This window comes from Chanodichthys erythropterus, chromosome 1, assembly GCF_024489055.1.
Source record: "Chanodichthys erythropterus isolate Z2021 chromosome 1, ASM2448905v1, whole genome shotgun sequence".
NCBI lineage: Eukaryota > Metazoa > Chordata > Actinopteri > Cypriniformes > Xenocyprididae > Chanodichthys > Chanodichthys erythropterus.
The window spans coordinates 24,499,539-24,519,955 of record NC_090221.1 but is presented as its reverse complement, the minus strand read 5'-3'; the positions used below and the strand labels follow the sequence as shown (position 1 = coordinate 24,519,955).

General features: G+C 40.4%; 1 protein-coding gene across 2 annotated transcripts in view; it reads left to right on the top strand.

Annotated features, from left to right (window-relative positions):
- wfs1b (Wolfram syndrome 1b (wolframin)) overlaps nt 1-20,417 on the top strand; it is a 110,601-nt gene that overhangs the window by 31,581 nt on the left and 58,603 nt on the right. For both annotated transcript variants that reach the window (XM_067390759.1, XM_067390760.1), the window contains exon 2: nt 19,444-19,687. In XM_067390759.1, the coding sequence (XP_067246860.1) occupies nt 19,453-19,687 (235 nt within the window). In that variant the 5' untranslated portion in view covers nt 19,444-19,452. The remainder of the gene's footprint in view (nt 1-19,443; nt 19,688-20,417) is intronic.

Here is a 20,417-nt window from a genome sequence, read left to right as displayed (position 1 = left end):
GGCAAAGAGCTCTCGGAGAATGGGTTGTCGTGTCCACACATGTATTTATTTATTTATTAAATACATTTTTTTTTTTTTTGTATTTAATAAAATCGCAGCATTCTGCGTCATATAATCGCACAAGCTTGACATCGCGATTGCGATATGATTAATCGTGCAGCTCTACTTTAAACACTGATACTTTATTCTTTATGAGCTATGTGCCACGTGGCTAGTGTTATTAAACTCTTTGCGGAGCTCCACGCTGAAACGGATCATATGCGCACTCCACGTGTACATAATAATAATCGTATTTTTCATGTGTTCGTATTCAAACTCCAGTTCTGACTGCATCGCGAGCAAAATACAAACAACACATATGCTGTGCTGAAGGAAACCGCCTGCATGTTTGAATGCAGCTAGAGCAGGCAGAGGTGAATGAGCCACACTTTTGTGACATTTGGATTCTCCGCTGTAATGCGATCTCATGCGAACATATTTTCCATTTGTGCTGGTAGATTACAGCAAAACAATCCACATGCACACAAACCTCTGCTCTGGTCGTGTCGCAGGAAAACACATTGTGTTGTAGCAATGAGGAAACGAACACCAACAATATGTCTCTGAATGACAACAGACCGAGGCGAGAGAAGTGATACTTCCTCATGCATAATACAGCAATTATAATCTCATGCAAACTACAGTGCAGTGATTGGATTAAATGAGCTTTAAGTCATGAATATATGTCGAGAATCGCTCGAAGCAGTCTACGTCAGCATGTTCAACCATTCCCATACTTGGGCCGAAAGTATTTTGTGACGTTGCTCCGACTCATCATTTAAAAAAAAAATGCAAAAATAACTATTTTTCACTTATGAATAACATTGAGTACCTTTCGTTTTTTCAATGATGTGCAACTTATACATATGTTCACATCTCAAAAAAAGTGTTTTGGGGTTTCATGACACTTTAACAGTACATTAGCAACATGCTTACTAAACACATTCATGAAGACAATTTGCAAACATCAGGAAATATTGGGAAATCCTGTGTTTTACTGACAGTTGTGTGCAGCATTCTAGTGTTAATGACTTACACATACTGGTATATGAATTTATCTAGCCACATTCCCTTCATAAATAAAAAAACACCACTGCATCCTTACTGGCTCAGATGCCAGGAGTTTATGGAGACTCGTATGTATGCTATTATAGCCATTAACAGATCAGTGATAATGTTTACATAGCTGAGACATATCACAAGCTCAGGGACGGTTGTTCTTGAGTGCTGCTGTCCTTCACGTAGCTTTAATAATGTAATGTAATGCTTGTAACAACTGCAGGACTCATCTATTACTCGTCGATTGCAGAAACAATAGCGGCGCTGTGGGTGGAAACATACAGATTCAGGGGGCGGTAATATTATAATAATATTATGTCCTACTTTACAAGGGGACCAAAATCAGAACTGCTTTAATTTTCACATGCTTGTAGAGAAAAGCTTACCAAAACAAACCCTGCGTCCCAATGTCCATACTATCCATCCTAAATAGTATGTGAGATTAAAATAAGTGTGTCCGAAAGCATAGTATGTTGAAAAGAATATGCCAAAAGTCCACGGATGGTCCACTATTTCCGGTAGATTTTCAAAGTGTGGATCCGTGCACACTATAAAGGCTAATATTGCCCACAACCCATTGCGCTTTGGATGAGGATTCAGTTCAGAACTACAAACACGAGTAAAAAGTGTTAAAAGTCTACAAATCATGGCGGATATGCGCGATCGAAGCTGAGAGGTTTGAGTGACTAATAATCAGTTTAACCCGATAGAAAATAATTATTTAATGTTATCCATGTTATTTTTCATCTGCAAATACCAGTGTAGACTTTTATAAATATCCGAATGGCCATTAACTTGAAATGCACCATTATGCATTAATATGAGGAGAGCTCTCCACATGAAAGACACGCGACGGCAGATCAACGTGCTGCATTTCACTTCGATACGGTAGGAAATTGGCTAAATGAAATGTGGAGAATGTAAGATGATTGACAGGGCAGTTTACAGTGACAGGATGCGACAGAGAAAAGACGCGATTGTATGACGTGATCCCAGCTAACACACGACGTAACAGTTACGTAATGTATTCGTACTTTTTGGTAATGTCATGACTTACTAACTGACAACGTAACTACGACGTCGCATGCCAGTAATTTCATTACCTTCAGATTACCATCTCACAACGTCGTCAGTACGTTCTCCTAACGTTATAAGATTACCCAGAACGTTCCAGATACGTCCTCTATTCGTAATATATTGGTAATTCCATGACTTACTAGTAACGTAACTACAACGTTGTATGCCCGTAATAATATTACCATCAAATTACCATATCACAACGTCGTCAGTACGTTCTCCAAACGTTACAAGATTACCAAGGACGTTCCAGATACGTCCTCTATTCGTAATATAATGGTCATTCCATGACTTACTGGCAACGTAGCAGCAACGTCATGTGCTCGTAATTTCATTACCATCATTTACACATTCTTTATATGTTATTATTACCAGAATTTGCTATATAAAACGTGTAATTAAATGTCAGACACAAGACTGAAATGTCCCCTTAAGAAAAAAAAGGTTTCTTTTCACCAAATCAGAGTATGGATGACTGTTTTTTATATATAGTGACGTGACATACAGCGCGCGCCTCCACAAATGTAGTGCGCGCGTGCCCACAGTATGTTGATAAGAGTGTAAAGTTAATTTTTCTGAGAGAAGAATTTATTTTTCCGAGGTGACAACGAATAAATGGCTTTTATAAAAATGTATAAAGTTAACTTTGGAAAGACGCAAAACCTTTTTTTATTGTTATGTTTACGTTAGTGCAGGTGGCCGTTAGAGTTGCCATGGCAACCGGGAAAACATTCAAGCTGCTGGAGAGGACAGCGTCGACGTTTCTCTGTGTTTCTCGTCAGTTTTATAGCAATAAAGTTCAACAACTGCGTCAGATTGGTTAAGTAACATTACCCACAGTCTACTTTAAGTACTTTTGTTAATATTTTTACCTTTGTGATTTCCTTGATCGTCTGAAATATATGTTATGCAAAATGTTACGTTAGCATAGCATATGTTTTTAATGATACTGAGAGCAAAACGTCTTGAATGCTTTCATTTTATGTTTCGCTGTAGGCTATATGTTTTTATTTATAGTTTGAGTGTATTTCATTATTTTTATTTGGAGTTTTATTCATGTTCTGTGTGTTTTTCAAAATAAATGAATTGAATTCATTTCGAGTCTGCATTCATCGTTCACAGCTGTTGGAATAGCCTTTACATTAGTTTGGGCAAATGAGGACATAAATTAGGTTAAACTACTGCATGTCCGCCCATAGAAAAATAAATAAAAATAAGAATTACCAACTGATGACCAACACACAACTATTGATACACAACGTTGCCACGACGTCGCAGTTACTAACTGGCAACGTCACAAAGTTACGTTGTGGCGACGTATAGGCACCTTTCACTTTTCCGGTTGCCACGACGTAACTAGTTACGTCGCCACGACGAAAGTTTGGTCACCAAATTACGTTGCAGTTACGTAACAGTCACGTATTTTGGTTAGCTGGGATAGTATGTCCCAAAGCTTGTCTACTCTTTTGCTACACACTCAAAAGTAAGTACTTTTTGTTCACAGAAAGAGTACATACTTTTAGGGCATAGTATAAGTAGGCGAATTGGGACACAGCAATGGTTACTGGGTTGTCCTTTCACATTTTCTGTGCTGGTAGATGCACCAGAGACACAAGCTCACTTAAACATTGGAAAAGTCAAGTTTTCATGATATGACCCCTTTAAATAAGGCCACCCCGGCAAACAAAGGAATACACCAGCATATACAGTATATGTCAGCAAACCATACAACAATGAAAATAAAAGTGTACTGCTGGCTTCTTTACCCGCTACCAGACATAGGATACAATCAGTGGTGTACCGCACATCTGTGAGGCCCCCCCCGCAAAGCACGAGATGGGGCCCTTCCCACCAGCAGTGACGTCATGTATGAAAATTTGTTGTGCACGTACCTGCTGCTGTCTGTACTCTGTATGCAGTTATCATTGTATTGATGCTTCCAATGTTATTAATAACATGTAATTTTGATATGGCGTATAGGCTATGTAACCTAGTTTTTTTTTTTTTTTTTAGTTGAACTAAAATCCTGGCAGGAATAATATTTTATCAACTTGCAGCCAAACATGCCTCTGCTCCAATTTAATTGTTTTAAAAATAGAAGGAGGTTTCTTCAAGGTTCCTTTAGAAGAAAATAGTTTTTATTAATATTAAACTTCTTAATTAGTTCATTGAATTTTCTTTACTTTTTTACAGAAACAAATTAAAATAGCCTATTAGTTTAGTCAAAAACCTTAACCGAAAACGAAAATAAAATTGATTAATCAGTTAATTAAATAAAATGTATTTATCAACAATCAAATAAAATTTTGAAAATAAAACATTTAGCTATATAAAGAATTTTTATATAAACTTTATAATTTTTTTTCTACTCCAATTTGTTGGTTAACTATAAACATTTAAATAATGGCAGTATACTTAAATATTAACGAAGACAACAGCAGGTTCAGTCAAAATATAATACAGTGCTGTATATTAAATGCTATTTTAGGGTTATTTCTAGCTAACTATCCAGTTTATGGTCATTGAATGACTTTTCTGAGGTAAATGTGACGTTATTCTCAAGCTGTTTCATTGTTGTGTTTCCGCGGTTGAAACACTGATTGATCGATTACGCAATAGTTTAAGACGCAATAGTTTGATACGCGATACATTTCAGGAAGTTATTTATCTTTCAACATTAATTCATGTTTACCTGCTGCTGTAATAGTAGTAAAGACTAAAGAGGACAAGATTTGTTCACACTTGATCCGCGCTATGTCGGAGCTGAGCCTGAGGTGCTATGTAACCATTGTTTTCCGTCACTGAACAATAAAAAAGGTAACTGCAAATTTCTCTCTCAATTCTGACTTTTCCCCCCTCAGAATTGCATGAAATAAAGTCGCAAATGTGTGCATAAAGTTATGCGATAATAAAGTTGTGAGATATAAAAACTTGCAAGTCTGAGAAAAAAGTCAGTCTTTTCTTCCTCACAATTGGACTTTATATCTCTCAATTCTGAGAAAAGTCAGAATTGTGAGATTAAAAATTGCAATTATCTTTTTAAATTGTTTTCGACAGAATTTAAAACTTGAAAGACTTTTTCATATTAAGCAGAGTTTATTGTTATTATTGGATGGGTGCGCTACAAATTTTAGTGTAGTTTTGTTCACGCATCAACAGAAGAAGAAGAAAAAAAAAGATCTTGAAAATACATGCTATAGGCTATCACTAATAATAATAAAAAAAGAAAATTGACATATTTGTGGTTTTTCCACGATGTGCACAAATTAGAACCCAGTCAAAACGCGAGGAGAAGCTAAACCTCGTTGTTTTGGTCGATTTCAGCCCTCCAAAACCACTTTGATCGAAAACAAAAATTGCTGTTTCGGCCGCAAATTTTCAGTAATTTTGATCGATGCATTTCAGTACAATAAACATTCAGATTTTAGTTTTTCTAAGAAAATGTTTGTTTGTTTATTTATCCATGTCTTTTTATATAACTGGTATCAATCTCAGACAAAATAATTTCCCAGATCTATGGAAACCCTACTTAGAGGTTGTTCCACATTATTAAGCAAGTCACAGTTCTCATGCAATATGGGGAGGAAGAAAGATCTTTCTGAAGATGAAAAGCATGAAATGGTGCAATGTTGTGCAAAAAGGCATGAAATCTTGTCAAAAAAATTAATTGCATTAAAAGGGCAGCTATAAAAAAGCCAGTGTTGAGCAGCAAACAGGTATTTGAAGCTGCTGGTGCTTCTGGAGTCTCAAGATGCTCTCCATGCAGGCTGGCAGTTGTGCGTAAATATGCATTTTAGCCAGCTCCAAACCAAAGCTCACAAAGAGAAACATTTACAGTGGGTGTAGAAATGCATTTTCAAACTGTTTTATTGCTGTGGTAATTTTTTTTTTTTGTAGCATGGGATAGTGTATAGTGCATTGTAGGGGTGGTGAAAAAAATCGATTATTGATTAATCGCGAGTATGTTATGGACGAGTATGAATCGATTATTACATTTTCAAAAATCGATTTTTTATTTATATATTTATTTATTTTTTTTGCATTATTTTATTTTGTAAAAAATGTTATACCGGGAGTTGAACGTCACGAACGCGCCCAGTTCCAGTTAGCAAGCGCGTGTAACGGCAGCCAGAGCAGGTGTGTAAAATGGAAGAACCAGGAACGAGCAACCAACCGATCCACCCAGCCAGGGGCGGACTGGCCATCTGTGTGATCTGGAGAATCACAGAACGGCCGGTACTCCAGGACGGCCGGCGGGCCGGCCCACCACCCACCGCCACGCACGCAGTCATCATCTGTTTTTTTCCCCCACTAATCTGTTTCACACTCCAGTACTGTAGGGGGCAGCAATGCACCTTTAAGTTGGATGCCAGCTGCACTGGCTGTGGCCGCCAAGTAAGCAGCAAAGACGTTAGATCAGTGGTCTCAAACTGCCGGCCCGCAACTGATCTCAAAAATAAAACATAATCCGGCCCGCTAAATTATTCTTATTCTTATTCTCTAGTTGCTACCTGTCTGATATGCAAAGAAAAAGTCGCCGTTCTAAGGGGCATTCACATATCGCGTCCGCGCCGCATTCTCCTTTCCAATGCGCTTTCGCTCCAGTGGCGTCTGTCGTTGCTATGCAACCATGAGCCGCGCTCTCAATCGCTTCTATTATGAGCGCGCCTGCCTAAATTACAGTAAAAGCACTCGACTTTAAGTCACAAGCGCCGATTTAAACCACCGAAATTTTTTCTTTACCTTGACATGTTTCGACTGCAACCTGCAGTCTTCCTCCACCTGAACACATTGTCTTTCTAGAAGAAAATTGTCCAATTTCTACAGTATGTTGGTTCTGATCTACTTCCTAAAGGAAATAAGCCTTTCATTTATTTGTTATTGTTTAGTTCAACTTGATGAGTCACAACACAATGTGATGTATTCATTTCTGTGTTCTACAGAACATAAGCTACATACAAATAATTCTGAAGTTATAACTACAAGACACAGAAAGTGCTTTGAGTTGTTGTTACTCAATGAAAGAGTTAAGTAATTCAGTAGCTGACTTTTTTTTTAATACTGCAATCACTTTGTAGTGTATTTTCGTTTACTGTTGTGAAATGGAAAATCAATAATCGCTAATCGAGAATCGTTAATAATCGAAAATCGACTGTAATCGAATCGGGACTTCAATAATCGTAATCGAATCGAATCGGGAAATCAGACAGATTAACCACCCCTACATTGTACAATAGTGCATTGTACTATACACTATCCTCCTTTTTATACCATAGCTGAAAATGGCCAGTTATGAGCTCCACATATCTTGCAAAAGTCATTTTAATACCCTCCATCTCACTTCCCAATAATCCAGCCCAAATTATCACCCACCAGCTCCTTGCTGACGTCGCAGTCTTGTTGGAATGTGGTGGCCATTCACCAACAGTCCAGAAATCCATCCATTTAGGCCATCCATTATAGTACGGCATTAGTCACTGAATAAAACTATTTAAAAATGAGTCACGTATTTCTAAATCCACTGTAAATGTTTCTCTTTGTGAGCTTTGGTTTTGAGTGGCTGAAATGCATCTTTACGCACAACTGCCAGCCTGAATAGAGAGCTTCTTGAGACTCCAGAGACACCAGCAGTTTCAAATACCTGTTTGCTGCTCAACACTGGCTTTTTTATAGCTGCCCTTTTAATACAATTAATTTTAACAGGAACTTTCATTAATAAGCCTTTATCTGACTGAGTTCTACAGTGCTTTAAATCACTCACAAATCTTATGATAATTCAATATTCTACATTTTTTTTTTTTACACAATATTAGTTGTTTTCATGCCTTTTGCACAACATTGCACCATTTCATGCTTTTCATCTTCAGAAAGATCTTTCTTCCTCCCCATATTGCATGAGAACTGTGACTTGCTTAATAATGTGGAACAACCTCTAAGTAGGGTTTCCATAGATCTGGGAAATTATTTTGTCTGAGATTGATACCAGTTATCTAAAAAGACATGGATAAACAAACAAACAAACAAACAAACATTTTCTTAGAAAAACTAAAATCTGAATGTTTATTGTACTGAAATCTTACTGATATGTCACTTGCACAATAATTTGGAACGCAGTGTACAGTAAAAGAATAAAGAAATGACTCTAGACTTATAGGGTACATTTGAAGAAGAACTTCAGACAGAACTACCATTCCGGTAGGTGACCATTAGCAGAGTTGGCGATGGGGTAAATACGTGTGTGCAAAATATAATAATAATAATAATAATAATAATAATAATAATAATTTCTCAGCAAAGACCAAATATATTTATTTGTTTCAGTTAACCCTCTGGAGTCTGAGGCTGATTTGGGGCTTGGAGAAGTTTTGACATGCTCTGACATTTGTGCTTTTTTCAGTTGTTCATAAACATATAAATGACAAAAGTGTCATTACACTGTATTCAGCACAAACTAGGCTACAATAATATGTGAGGAACATGTATGTACATGTTTGTATTTTTGAAGGAATAATGTTTATGTGTGGTTATTGAAAAAACAAAAAACTTAAGTCACTGAAGTAAGGCCAAAAAAAGTATATTAAATCTTATATTAAAAAAGACTTTTGGGTATTGGAGGTTGTAGACTAGAGTTTTAGACTAGAGAAACTATATCTTTTTATTTGTATACACTCAGAGTAAAAACAAAATGTTGTGCTTTTTGTAAAATAAAGAAAACTTACATGATGCGTGATATCTCCCTCTGAACGAAGTCCAATCTGATAGTTCTCAGAAAATGAACTGTAACTTAGTGAATACTAATCACAGAAAAATCACTTATGTCTAAAAAAAACGTTAAGATGTCAGGTTTTAAATCATGTAAGTCAAATCGAAAACAAACCTTCTGTCTTTATGTAATCTGTATGAAAAGAGAGCCATGTCAGAAGTCCGTGATTCAGCTCATTATCCGCTAATGCGGCCACGCCCTTGGAGCCAGCGCTATTCAGACGCAAATTCAGAGGCAATACATGCATTCATCGTCTCAATCATGTATTTATTGTCTTGAAAAGTGTTTATCTGGATGTAAAAGTCATGGTTAGGGAGCTCTAGAAGACATGCAATTAGTTCCTGTTTCCTTTTCTTCTATAGATGAATTTTAGATGAGTTTTTGTTTCTTTAGCGCCCTCCGGCTTCAGTATGAATTGGAAACTCCATTCATGGAATAGCCTCTTCTTCTTTTAGATGAATTTGTGGACTAAAAATGCACAGAGAGCGCCCTCTGACTCCAAGTATGAATTGAAAACACCAGCGCTTTTATATGAAGGAGTAGGCAGCATAATTTACATAATTTTGAAGCAAAAACTCTAGTCTACAACCTCCAATACCCTAAAGTATTGTAAACACAGATTTACTATACTTTTTTGGCCTTATTTCAGTGACTTAAGTTTTTTGTTTTTTCAATAACCATGCATAAATGTTATTCCTTCAAAAACACAAACATGTACATACATGTTCCTCACATATTATTGTAGCCTAGTTTGTGCTGAATACAGTGTAATGACACTTTTTCCATTAATATGTTTATGAACAACTGAAAAAAGCACAAATGTCAGGGCATGTCAAAACTTCTCCAGGCCCCAAATCAGCCTCAGACTCCAGAGGGTTAAAATAATGGTATTCTATTATATTCTTTAAAATATAATGTATTTCTGTGATGCAAAGTGTCTGAACAATGATGTTACCTCTATGGCATTTCATATAGGCTTTTAGCTTAAAAGCATGCACATTTGGAGAAATATTGATGGATTCTCATATATTTATGTCAATTTTCTATACTGAGAAGTAATATTTATTGTCATCACTATGAGTGCTGGATACTGTGTTTTCAATTCATACTTGCAGCTGGAGGGCGCTCTCTGTACACCTTTAGGCCACAAATTATAAAGAAGAAAAGGAACTAGGAACTAACGGCATGTCTTCTAGAGATCACTAACCATGGCTTTAACATCCAAATAAACACTTTTCAAGACAATAAATACACGATTGAGACGATGAATGCATGTATTGCCTCTGAATTTGCATCTGAATAGCGCTGGCTCTGTGGCCGTGGCCGCATTAGCGGATTATGAGCTGAATCACAGACTTCTGACATGGCTCTATTTTCATACAAATTACATAAACACAGAATGTTTGTTTTCGATTTGACTTGCACGATTTAAAATCTGACATTTCAATGTTTCTTTAGACGCAAGTGTCATTTTTTTTTTTTTTTTGTCATTAGTATTCATAACATACAGTTCATTTTCTGAGAACTATCAGATTGGACTTCGTTCAGAGGGAGACGAGAGATCACGCATCATGTTAGTTTTCTTTATTTTACAAAAAGAACAACATTGTGTTTTTACTCAGTGTACAGAAATAAAAGAAGACATTCTATAGTTTCAATTGATATATTACTTATGCCTCTATGACAAGAAATGACAGAGTATTTTAAGTCTGTTTTGCTGCAATGTGAAAAAAATCCTGCAAAACGCGAGTTAACAGCACACGTACGCTAACAGTAACACAGCATGTCATGACTTGCTGTTGTCTTAGCCACCTTATAAACGAGCGATGGAAACAACAGTGAATTTTCCCCCCTTTTCTGGTAATTTAGCACTATTTTCTATGGTCTTCTGCTTGCATTTTTGAGCCTCACTTGGATGCTTTATTTTCATCTTCATAGTCAATTGAGTTCAGTTCTAAAAAAAAAAAGCAAAGGTTACATAGTAAATGGGTGAATCTGCGACGGGCCCATCATGGGGTGGGGGCCCCTACGCACCACGGGGGCTGTGGGGGTGTCCTGTGTGCCCATGGATACAATGATCAGGAAATCAACGACGGCCACCAAACTTAGTAGGGGAACACCCCAACACTACAAAATATACCTCCCAATCTATTTGCACGCATCGTACAACAATCTCCAGCCCATGTCCCGACCTGGCAAGCCTCGGCAAGGAACTCCGCAGCATCAACAAAAACTCTCCCCCAACAACAATGAAACATCATACCTTTATAGCTTTGATCCCTGATTGCTAATTCAACAAAGGTGTTTCTCTATTCCCCGGCACAACGTGAGGAAAACTCTGTGGATGCAACTGATGTTGCCACTCCCCTTATTTGGGATAGAGACAGAGCGACACACGTCATAATCTGAAAAACACGCCCACCAGGGGGGGGAAACAATCCAATCGTCTCCATTGACTTTGTATTGCATGAGGCTGCCTCCTTTTAATTTCTGACTTATAACAAAAAACAGAACAATGTCTAAAAGCTGCTATGTGACAAGGTGTACAGCAAACAAGCTAAAAACCCAGAACCAAAAACCCAGAAGTTTTTATAAGCTGTCGACCCAAAAAATGAGTATTCAAGGACACAAAAGTGGATACAGGCGATTGAGACAGAGCTCGACGTTACATTACGCCCACTGGAGGGGAACGTAATCAGCAACATGAAACCGACATCTGGATATTTGACTCATCAGTGTGTGACGGTATTTGGCCTTAAAAGATTGGCTTTGGGCGCCAGGGGTAAAAACCACCACAATTATTAAATTAAATTCATCATTAGAGACACCACATATAGGTATGACATTATCAGTTCTATTATATGAATCACATAGAACAAGGAACCACAAGAAAGTTGATTTGAAGTTTTCTATTTTTTTTCTATTCAAGTTCAATTCCAATCATATTACATTACAATGCAGTACATCATATTCTACTCGAAAAAAAGAAAAAGAAAAAGAAAAATAGATCAAATAAATAAATAAATAAATCACAACTATTAAATGTCAAGCCCAGAAACATTTACCTTTTAATTACCTCACAACAATAAATGAGTCACAAAACAAATAATTAAATAATTTTACATTTAAATGCAATGCAATAAATCTTATGCAGGAACAAAAATGAATCAAAACACAATAGGGCAGCCACATAAGATAAAAACAGGCATATGAAAAAAAGAAATCTGGATCCTAAGTTCAACCAAAAAAAAAAAGAAAAAACAATTTGCTTACCATTTCACTCATTGAACTACTGGGCCCGAAACGCAATTCATTACATCACACACAATATTTACAAAATAATTCGGCAACTCGAGCGCTAAAACAAACACCCAAAGAAAAACCTCCCTACACAAAAAACTAGGGATGTCCCGATCACGTTTTTTTGCCCTCTAGTCCGAGTCTGAGTCATTTGATTTTGAGTATCTACCGATACCGAGTCCCGATCCGATACTTCTATAATACATGAAAAAGAATAAAGAAGAGCGAAAAAACAGATGCAGGATCCAGTAACAGTGCTTTTCAGGTATCTAACAGTAGTTTTCACGTACAGAAAATGGATAAAGTAATCAAATATAAAATATCACTGCATATTATCTTTACTGTATAAAATAAATAAAGATTAATCATTATTGAAGTTACAAAAACTATTCAGTCAACAGCAGTGAGTGATTTCTTTGTTATTTGTTGTTTGATTTAACATTAAAAACAGGCAGCAGGAATAGTTTTTTTTCCCTATAAGACATGCACGATCCAGTACTGTTCCACATGCGCTGTCTTTCTCGACTAATATACGTTCACTTAAGACATAACTGACTATGTTTGCTAGGATACTCGCTAAGACGGGCATGTTGACATAGTTTTTGTATGAATTTGTCCGTTGAAGTGCAAGACTTGAAAGAGAACTCAGCATTTGCGCGCTGACTAAAAAAAACGTGTGCGCGCTTCGGATGAGCGCACACAAATCTTCTTACAGCGCGAGCTCTCTTTCGCGTCTTGTTCTTGAAGGTTTAAATCAGCAAGGCTTAAATGAGTTTAGTTTAAACACAGATAGCAACGTGTGCTGTTCAGGTCTCACCTGCGCTCGCGCTATCAACACCCCGGTGATGACGGCGTAAATGACTGGACATTACAGCAGACGGCACTCGCAGTTAACAGTTTACAAAGAGTGACTGTTTTGTCCACGCTTTCTGATTATCGTTGTTGTAACGTTTTGCGCATCCATCGACTGAAACATACATTATCTGAACTCTGTCTGTTGTTGAACCAGTGGCGGCGCGGCTCAGCTGCGCGGCCTATGAGAAGAGAGCGTGCGCACATTCCCGCCAAAAGGGGAGGGGTAATGTGCTATATAAGCGAGCGAATCGCCATGAGCCATCAGTCCTTTCTCCTTCAGCGACGACTGAACTTCTCTTCGCTGATCCTCGCCGAAGCCTGCTCACTGGGAAAGAAGCTCGCCGCCTGAGAAGACGCTCCGCTGCCGTTGACAAGGCCCTGCAGCGGACCCAGCCAACTCGCCGGATTCCCGCAGCGCCCGCGCCCTCGCCGACTGCCGCCTTCGCACCGTCGACGAGCCGCCGCCTCCCGCTTCCTGCTGCCGGCCGCTTCCCAGCGGGTCTCCTGCCGCCATCCGGCGCGCCCTCCTAGCGTCCTCCCGTGGTTACAGTAACCGCTTTCGAGCATATTTCCAGCGGTTTTACTGCTTAGAGCACCGGCCCTCGCTGTTAGAGCCTCCCAATCGCCGTTTTCACGGCGCACGGCATTTCTAAATGCCACACCACTCCTGTGGTATGTGCAGAGCCCCTCTGCATGAAGGAGACGGGCACGACGAGTGCGTGGGATGCCTGGGCAAGTCCCACGCGGATAACGCGCTCGTCGACGGCTCATGCCCGCACTGCGAGTGCATGAGTCTCGCGTCTCTGCTGTTACAACCTGCTGTTACAGGGCCCACAAGTATTGTGCCCTCCCCAACCACCGTTTTCACGGCGACCCTATTTTTAAATATTTCACAAAAGAGCAAATTTCCTCTTCCATCCCTCCCGGTGTCTGGCCCGCCCTCTCTCGGGCCATCACCCGACGTAATCCTCCCTCTTGCCACACGGGCCAAGGCTTGGAAAGCCATCCCCGGGGTGTCAAGCTGGAATCTAAAAGTCGTAATCCAGGGCTACTCGCTCCATCTCGCCAGAAGACCTCCGCGATTTGGAGGGGTCATCCAGACCATGGTACAACCGGACGATGTTCACGTCCTCCGAGCCGAGGTTTTAACTCTACTCAGGAAAGGAGCTATAGAAACAGTCCCCTTTCCAGAGAGCGAGTCGGGCTTTTACAGCCGCTACTTTCTGGTACCAAAGAAGGACGGCAGTCTCAGACCCATTTTGGACCTCAGGTTGTTGAACCTTTCCCTTATGAAGCGAAAGTTCAAAGTCCTGACGCTGAAACAGATCCTCGCGCAGATTTGCCACGAGGATTGGTTTTGCTCGCTGGATCTAAAAGACGCTTACTTTCACATCCAGATAGCCCCCCATCACAGGCGATTCTTGAGATTCGCATTCGAGGGTGTGGCTTATCAGTACATGGTCCTCCCCTTCGGCTCTCCCTGGCCCCCCGCACTTTCACGAAGTGCATGAATGCGGCTCTTTCCCCTCTGAGACAGATGGGAATACGAGTTTTGAATTACATCGACGACTGACTCATCCTGGCCAGCTTGCGTTCGGAACTAGAACACCACAGATCCATGCTCCTCAGCCACTTACAGTGCCTGGGTCTCAGGGTCAACCTAGACAAGAGCTCACTACTCCCCACTCAACGAATTTCGTTCCTGGGTGCAGTGTTCGACTCGGTCCGCATGACGGCCGTAGTCTCACCAGAGCGCGCTCTGGCCATTCAGCAGCTCGCAGCTTCCGTCAAGAACAAGGCCTACCTCCCTCTGAAGCTCTTCCACAGGTTGCTAGGGCTCATGGCTTCCGCCTCCCCAGTGCTCCAGCTCGGCCTGCTTCGCATGCAGCCCCTGCAGTACTGGCTGAAAACCCTGGTCCCTCCTTACGCTTCGCGCCTTCGCCTCAAGGTCAATCAAACCTGTTTAATGACTCTGAAACCTTGGATGAACCCTACTTGGTTCACTCTAGGAGTACCCCTACAGGCGGTAACACGAAGGACGGTTCTCTCGACAGACGCTTCCAACTCAGGTTGGGGCGCCCTGTGCGAGGGCAGCCCGGCTTTCGGCTCGTGGTCACACGAGGAAAGCCACCTTCACATCAACTGCCTCGAATTATTGGCAGTGATACGAGCCTTCCAAGCCTTCCATTCTCGTCTGACGGATCGCCACGTCCTAGTCCAATTGGACAGTATGACAGTGGTCTCATATATAAATCGCCAGGGGGATCTTTCGCCCAGCCGCTTATGCGCTCTGGCGAAGAGCCTTCTGGATTGGGCTTCCCCAAGAGTTTGATCGCTCAAAGCGACTCATATACCTGGGAAAAGCAATCTGGGAGCAGACATGCTGTGGACCTCTTTGCCTCAGGAGACAACTCTCATTGCCCAACTTATTTTTCAAAGAAGGACGACGCATTGGCCCACATCTGGCCCAATACCTGTCTTTATGCCTTTCCTCCGATCGTCCTGATCCCTCAGGTCGTCAGACGGATCAGAGAGGACGGACACAAAGTTCTGTTGGTGGCCCCACTCTGGAGGAGCCAGATTTGGACCTCCAGAGCTGTTTTGGCTTTCCACGAAAGCCCCATGGCCAATTCCCCTGAGATGGGATCTCCTCTCTCAGGCGAACAGAACAATCTGGCGCCCACAGCCAGAGCTTTGAGCTCTACATCTGTGGATCCTCGACGTGAGCCGTCTGACCTCCCCAGGAATGTGCTAGACACCATTTCACAGGCAAGAGCTCTGTCCACGAGACGTCTCTACGCCCAGAAGTGGTCGGTCTTTGCTAGCTGGTGTTCTACACGCAGCATGGACCCGGAGGAATGCGAAGTATCTTCCATACTAACCTTCCTCCAAGAGCGACTGGACTCGGGGCGAGCCCCTTCCAAGCTCAAGGTTTACGTAGCAGCCATTGCGGCGTTTCACTCGCCCATTGCTAGACAATCTATAGGGCGGAACGACTTGATTATTAAGTTTCTGAGGGGTTCTAGGCGATTACATCCTCCTCGTCCCCTCACCGTTCCCCCCTGGGACCTCTCCTTGGTCCTCAGGGCTCTTAAAGGTCCTCCTTTCGAGCCATTAAGTCTAGCAGGCCTCAAGCCCTTAACGTTTAAAACCGCCCTGCTACTTGCATTGGCGTCGGTTAAACGCGTTGGCGATCTTCAGGCACTCTCTGTGAGCCCTGCATGCCTCGAATTCGGGCCTAACGACTCTACGGTCTTGCTTAAACCAAGGGTTGGCTACGTTCCCAAGGTGCTCTCTACGCCGTTCAGAGCACAAGTGATCTCACTCTCTGCGCTTTCCCGTTTATCGGGCGAGCCAGAGCTAGAATCACTATGCCCCGTTAGGGCTTTGCGCGTCTACGTCGAGCAATCACAGCCCTTCTGGCAATCTGATCAGCTATTCATTTGTTTTGGTGGCCGCACCAAAGGGTCTCCGGTCTCAAAACAGCGTCTATCACGATGGATCGTTGACGCCATAGCTCTTTCTTACTCCTCTGCAGGCGCTACTTGCCCCATCGGAGTTAGAGCCCATTCCACTAGCGGCATGGCTTCATCATGGGCCTGGTCCAGTGGAGTCTCTATCAAAGACATTTGTAAGGGGGGCCGGCTGGTCCTCGCCATCCACTTTCGTCAGATTCTACCAGTTGGATGTTCCGACCTTGCATGCTTGGGTCCTTTCAGTGTAAATTTGCGGCCCCTTAATATTCCGCTTTTTGCACATCACAAACTCAGGAGTTCTCTCCTCCGTAGTGTAACAGGGTACGACGGCTTCGGCCTTCACTTGTCCTCGGCCCCTTCTGGTGCCTGCTCAAGTTCTGTCGTTCCCCAGCCGTGGCACGGCGCGGTTGAATTCGTTCCCCCATACGCAGTATGAGTGAAATATCGAAAGGGAATGTACCAGGTTACTAACATAACCTTCCCTGAGATATGGAACAAGTACTGCGTTACTTGCCATGCCACGAGGCTGCGGATTAGGTCGTCGCTTCAGTCGATATGGCCTGATGGCCTATGGCAATTTGCTCGCTTATATAGCACATTACCCCGCCCCTTTTGGCGGAACGTTTTTTAGCTTGTTTCCTGCACACCTTGTCACATAGCAGCTTTTAGACCTTGTTCTGTTTTTTGTTATAAGTCAGAAATGACAAGAAGGCAGCCTCACGCAATACAAAGTCAATGGAGACGGTTTGATTGCCCCCCCCCCCCCTCCCAGATGTAGGCGTGGCCTAAATGCGCTTTGTCTCTATGAGCAGTTTACAAAACTTAAGTTTATTTACCTCAAGAACCACACAGTTATTACCTCTTTGGTGATAAATGTCATGTAGCTTTTAAGCTGCTAGACTATTTACTGATTAATTCGTCAGAGCAGCACTGACAACACGTTTCTGTGCGAGTGTGTATCCGTAGTGTATGTGTGTGCGTTTGAGTGAGAGAGAAAGCAGAACTTTCCGGAAGCTCAAACGTGCTGCATAACACACAAGAATGAACCTTATTGGTTAAGCAGCACGTTTGAGCTTCCGGAAGAGGTTTGTTGTTGTGTGTTATTCATGTTCGGTTGAGCTTCTGCTTATGTTCATTGATCAATGTTTACATGCGAGTAAAAATGTGTGACTAAATTAAATCTTTTCATAATAAAAAGCGATCAAGTCTCTTCAGAAAATTTGGACCAAACCACTCAATTCATATGGATTAGTTTTCCAATCTATTTATGAACTTTTTGAAGTGTCAGTGATCAATGGAGGGACAGACATCTCTCAGATTTCATCAAAAAGATCTTCACTTGTGTTTCGAAGATTAACAACATGAGGGTGAGTAATTAATGACATAATTTTCATTTTGGGGTGAACTAACCCTTTAAATTGACCGTATGAATTTGCTTTTTACGTAATAACATTTTTGGGTCTTAAAATAAATTCACTTAAAATACTAATAAATTAAAATACCAATAAAATACTAAGAAATGTACTCACTTAAAATATATAATTAGTATGTTTTTTTTAAAATTACATATAACACTATATTGTATTATGTTTTAATGTAGGACTGTGCGCTGTTGAAGAATGCGATATGCGATAAGTTTGTTAAATAATGTTAAATAATGTGATATTCGATATGATATTGCTTTAAGTGTGTAAATTCAATTTAAATTATATTTAAAAATATATTTAAAAAGTGAAAATTATATAACCGATATATGTTTCACATTCTTTTTGGGAAAAGAAATCATCATTACAACTTCTGAAAGTGACCAGAAGTGTTTTAGGATTACTTAAAAAGTAATGTCTCAAATCTGACTGTAATTTTAACATCACTGTAAACAATATTTACAATTTAATATTAACAAAAAATATGCCAATATTTAAATACCAAAAACTGCATGATAGTATATAGTTACATCAACCTAAATCCTACCATCAAGAACATCCAGATAAACAAAAACACCTGAAACAAGGGGTGGACGATTTGTTATTTTTATTTTAATTTATCCTTTTTATTAAAGAAATAGAAGAACTACAAACAATAGGACAAATACAATAGGACAAATTCTTACTTGAAATAGCGTTCAAGTAAGAAACAATACTGAAAATGAATGATCAAATCTAAAACACTGCATAGTCCTTACATAAATTAAATATACATTGATTCATAATAAAGCTATAAAAGTTATTCAGTCAAGAGCAGTGAGTGAATTTCTCTTTATCTTTTGTTGTTTGACAGACAGCAGCAGGTTTACTTTATTAGGCTGCTGTCCCTTTAAGACCTAATGCACGGCCACGGATCCTACTGAAATGCATCCGATTTCTTTCCTAACTGATAAAGTTCACTTAAGACATAACCGACTGTGTTTTAATGAATATTCTCTAAGACAGACATTTTGACACAACAGTCTGTGTATTTGAGTGCAATAAGGCATGAAAGAGAACTAAATGGATCATACGCTGTCAGAAAGGTGGCTTGTGCATGTGCTTCAGGTGTGTGTGTGTGTGTCAGACAGCAGAGTGTGAGACCTTAAGGAGTTCTTTTCCGCAACTTATTGTGGTTAATAACTCTTTTTAACATCAAGCAAGTCACGTACAGTAAGTTGCGTGCCTAGTTTATTCACTGCTATATGCTTTGACCTAAAACTTTGACTTTTCGCAATGTTTTGTAGAAGCCTATTAAAATGATTCATATCACATGCCGTTGCGATATGCATATTGCAATGTGTACATTGGCAATATTTCGATATATCGTGCAGCCTTCTTTTAATATGATTTTCTCTCCTCTATTTTGTACTCTCTATTATTTCATTCTCTTTTTTTCCCCTTATTTCAGGGCTTAGAAATGGACCCTTCTCTTCTTGAATCTCCTCTGTCGTCCCCAGCATCACCTGTCCCCACAGCGTTCTCTGCATCTGGGCATACCATTCATCCAGTTTCCGCATCTTCAAAGCTGAGCTCCTACCCTTCAGCAATGACTCCACCCCCACACCTTGCCTCAAAGACAGGTCGATCCCAGCTGAATGCAGCCAGCAATTCCCACACTGCCTTTCCAGGACAATCATCTTTTCCTCCACAGGGTACAGATTCACTCTGTTTACCAGCGCACAGTTCATGCTCGTAACCAACCCTATCTCATGGGAAAACATAACTATTTTGAGGTGGCGATTTCATACAGATTTGTACAATGTGAATCATACAAAAACATATTATTATTAGAAAAAAGTAAGCATGAAGGTCCACCCCTAAACATACCCATAACTTGGGGCATAAGCAGATACAAAAACTTATGAATGAGATCTAACAAATTTATACGAATTAGACACCAATTTGCCAAAACTTAAAATAGTAAGAATTGCCATGAGATTGTGTTGTCATAACAGTGCTAATCCATAAGAATCACAAAGATAAACATACATAAGTGCTGTGTCATTGATTATTATTTTACCCGGTCACTTAAGTCAGATATCTCGCATGATGTATGTCAGTAAGTCAGATGACTCCCATGCTTTTTCCACAAGTTCCTGTGTCATGAGTCATTGTGCAGACTTAGTTCAGATCTTCTCTTACACATGCACCAGTGTTGTTTTTAGTTTAACTAAAACTATTAAAAAATAGTTCCCTTTCATGGGAACATCGACGCTGCGTAGTCGCTTTGGGAACGCCTCTGCGCGTTTTGTCTTGAAGCACTCGTGAAATCGAACCAATAGTGTGACGGGACGTCAGTGCGGGTGACGTCACGGACCAGTAAACTATAAAGCACTCCTGAGAACAAAGAACGCCAGCTTCTGTGTCTTCAGCAAGCGCTCT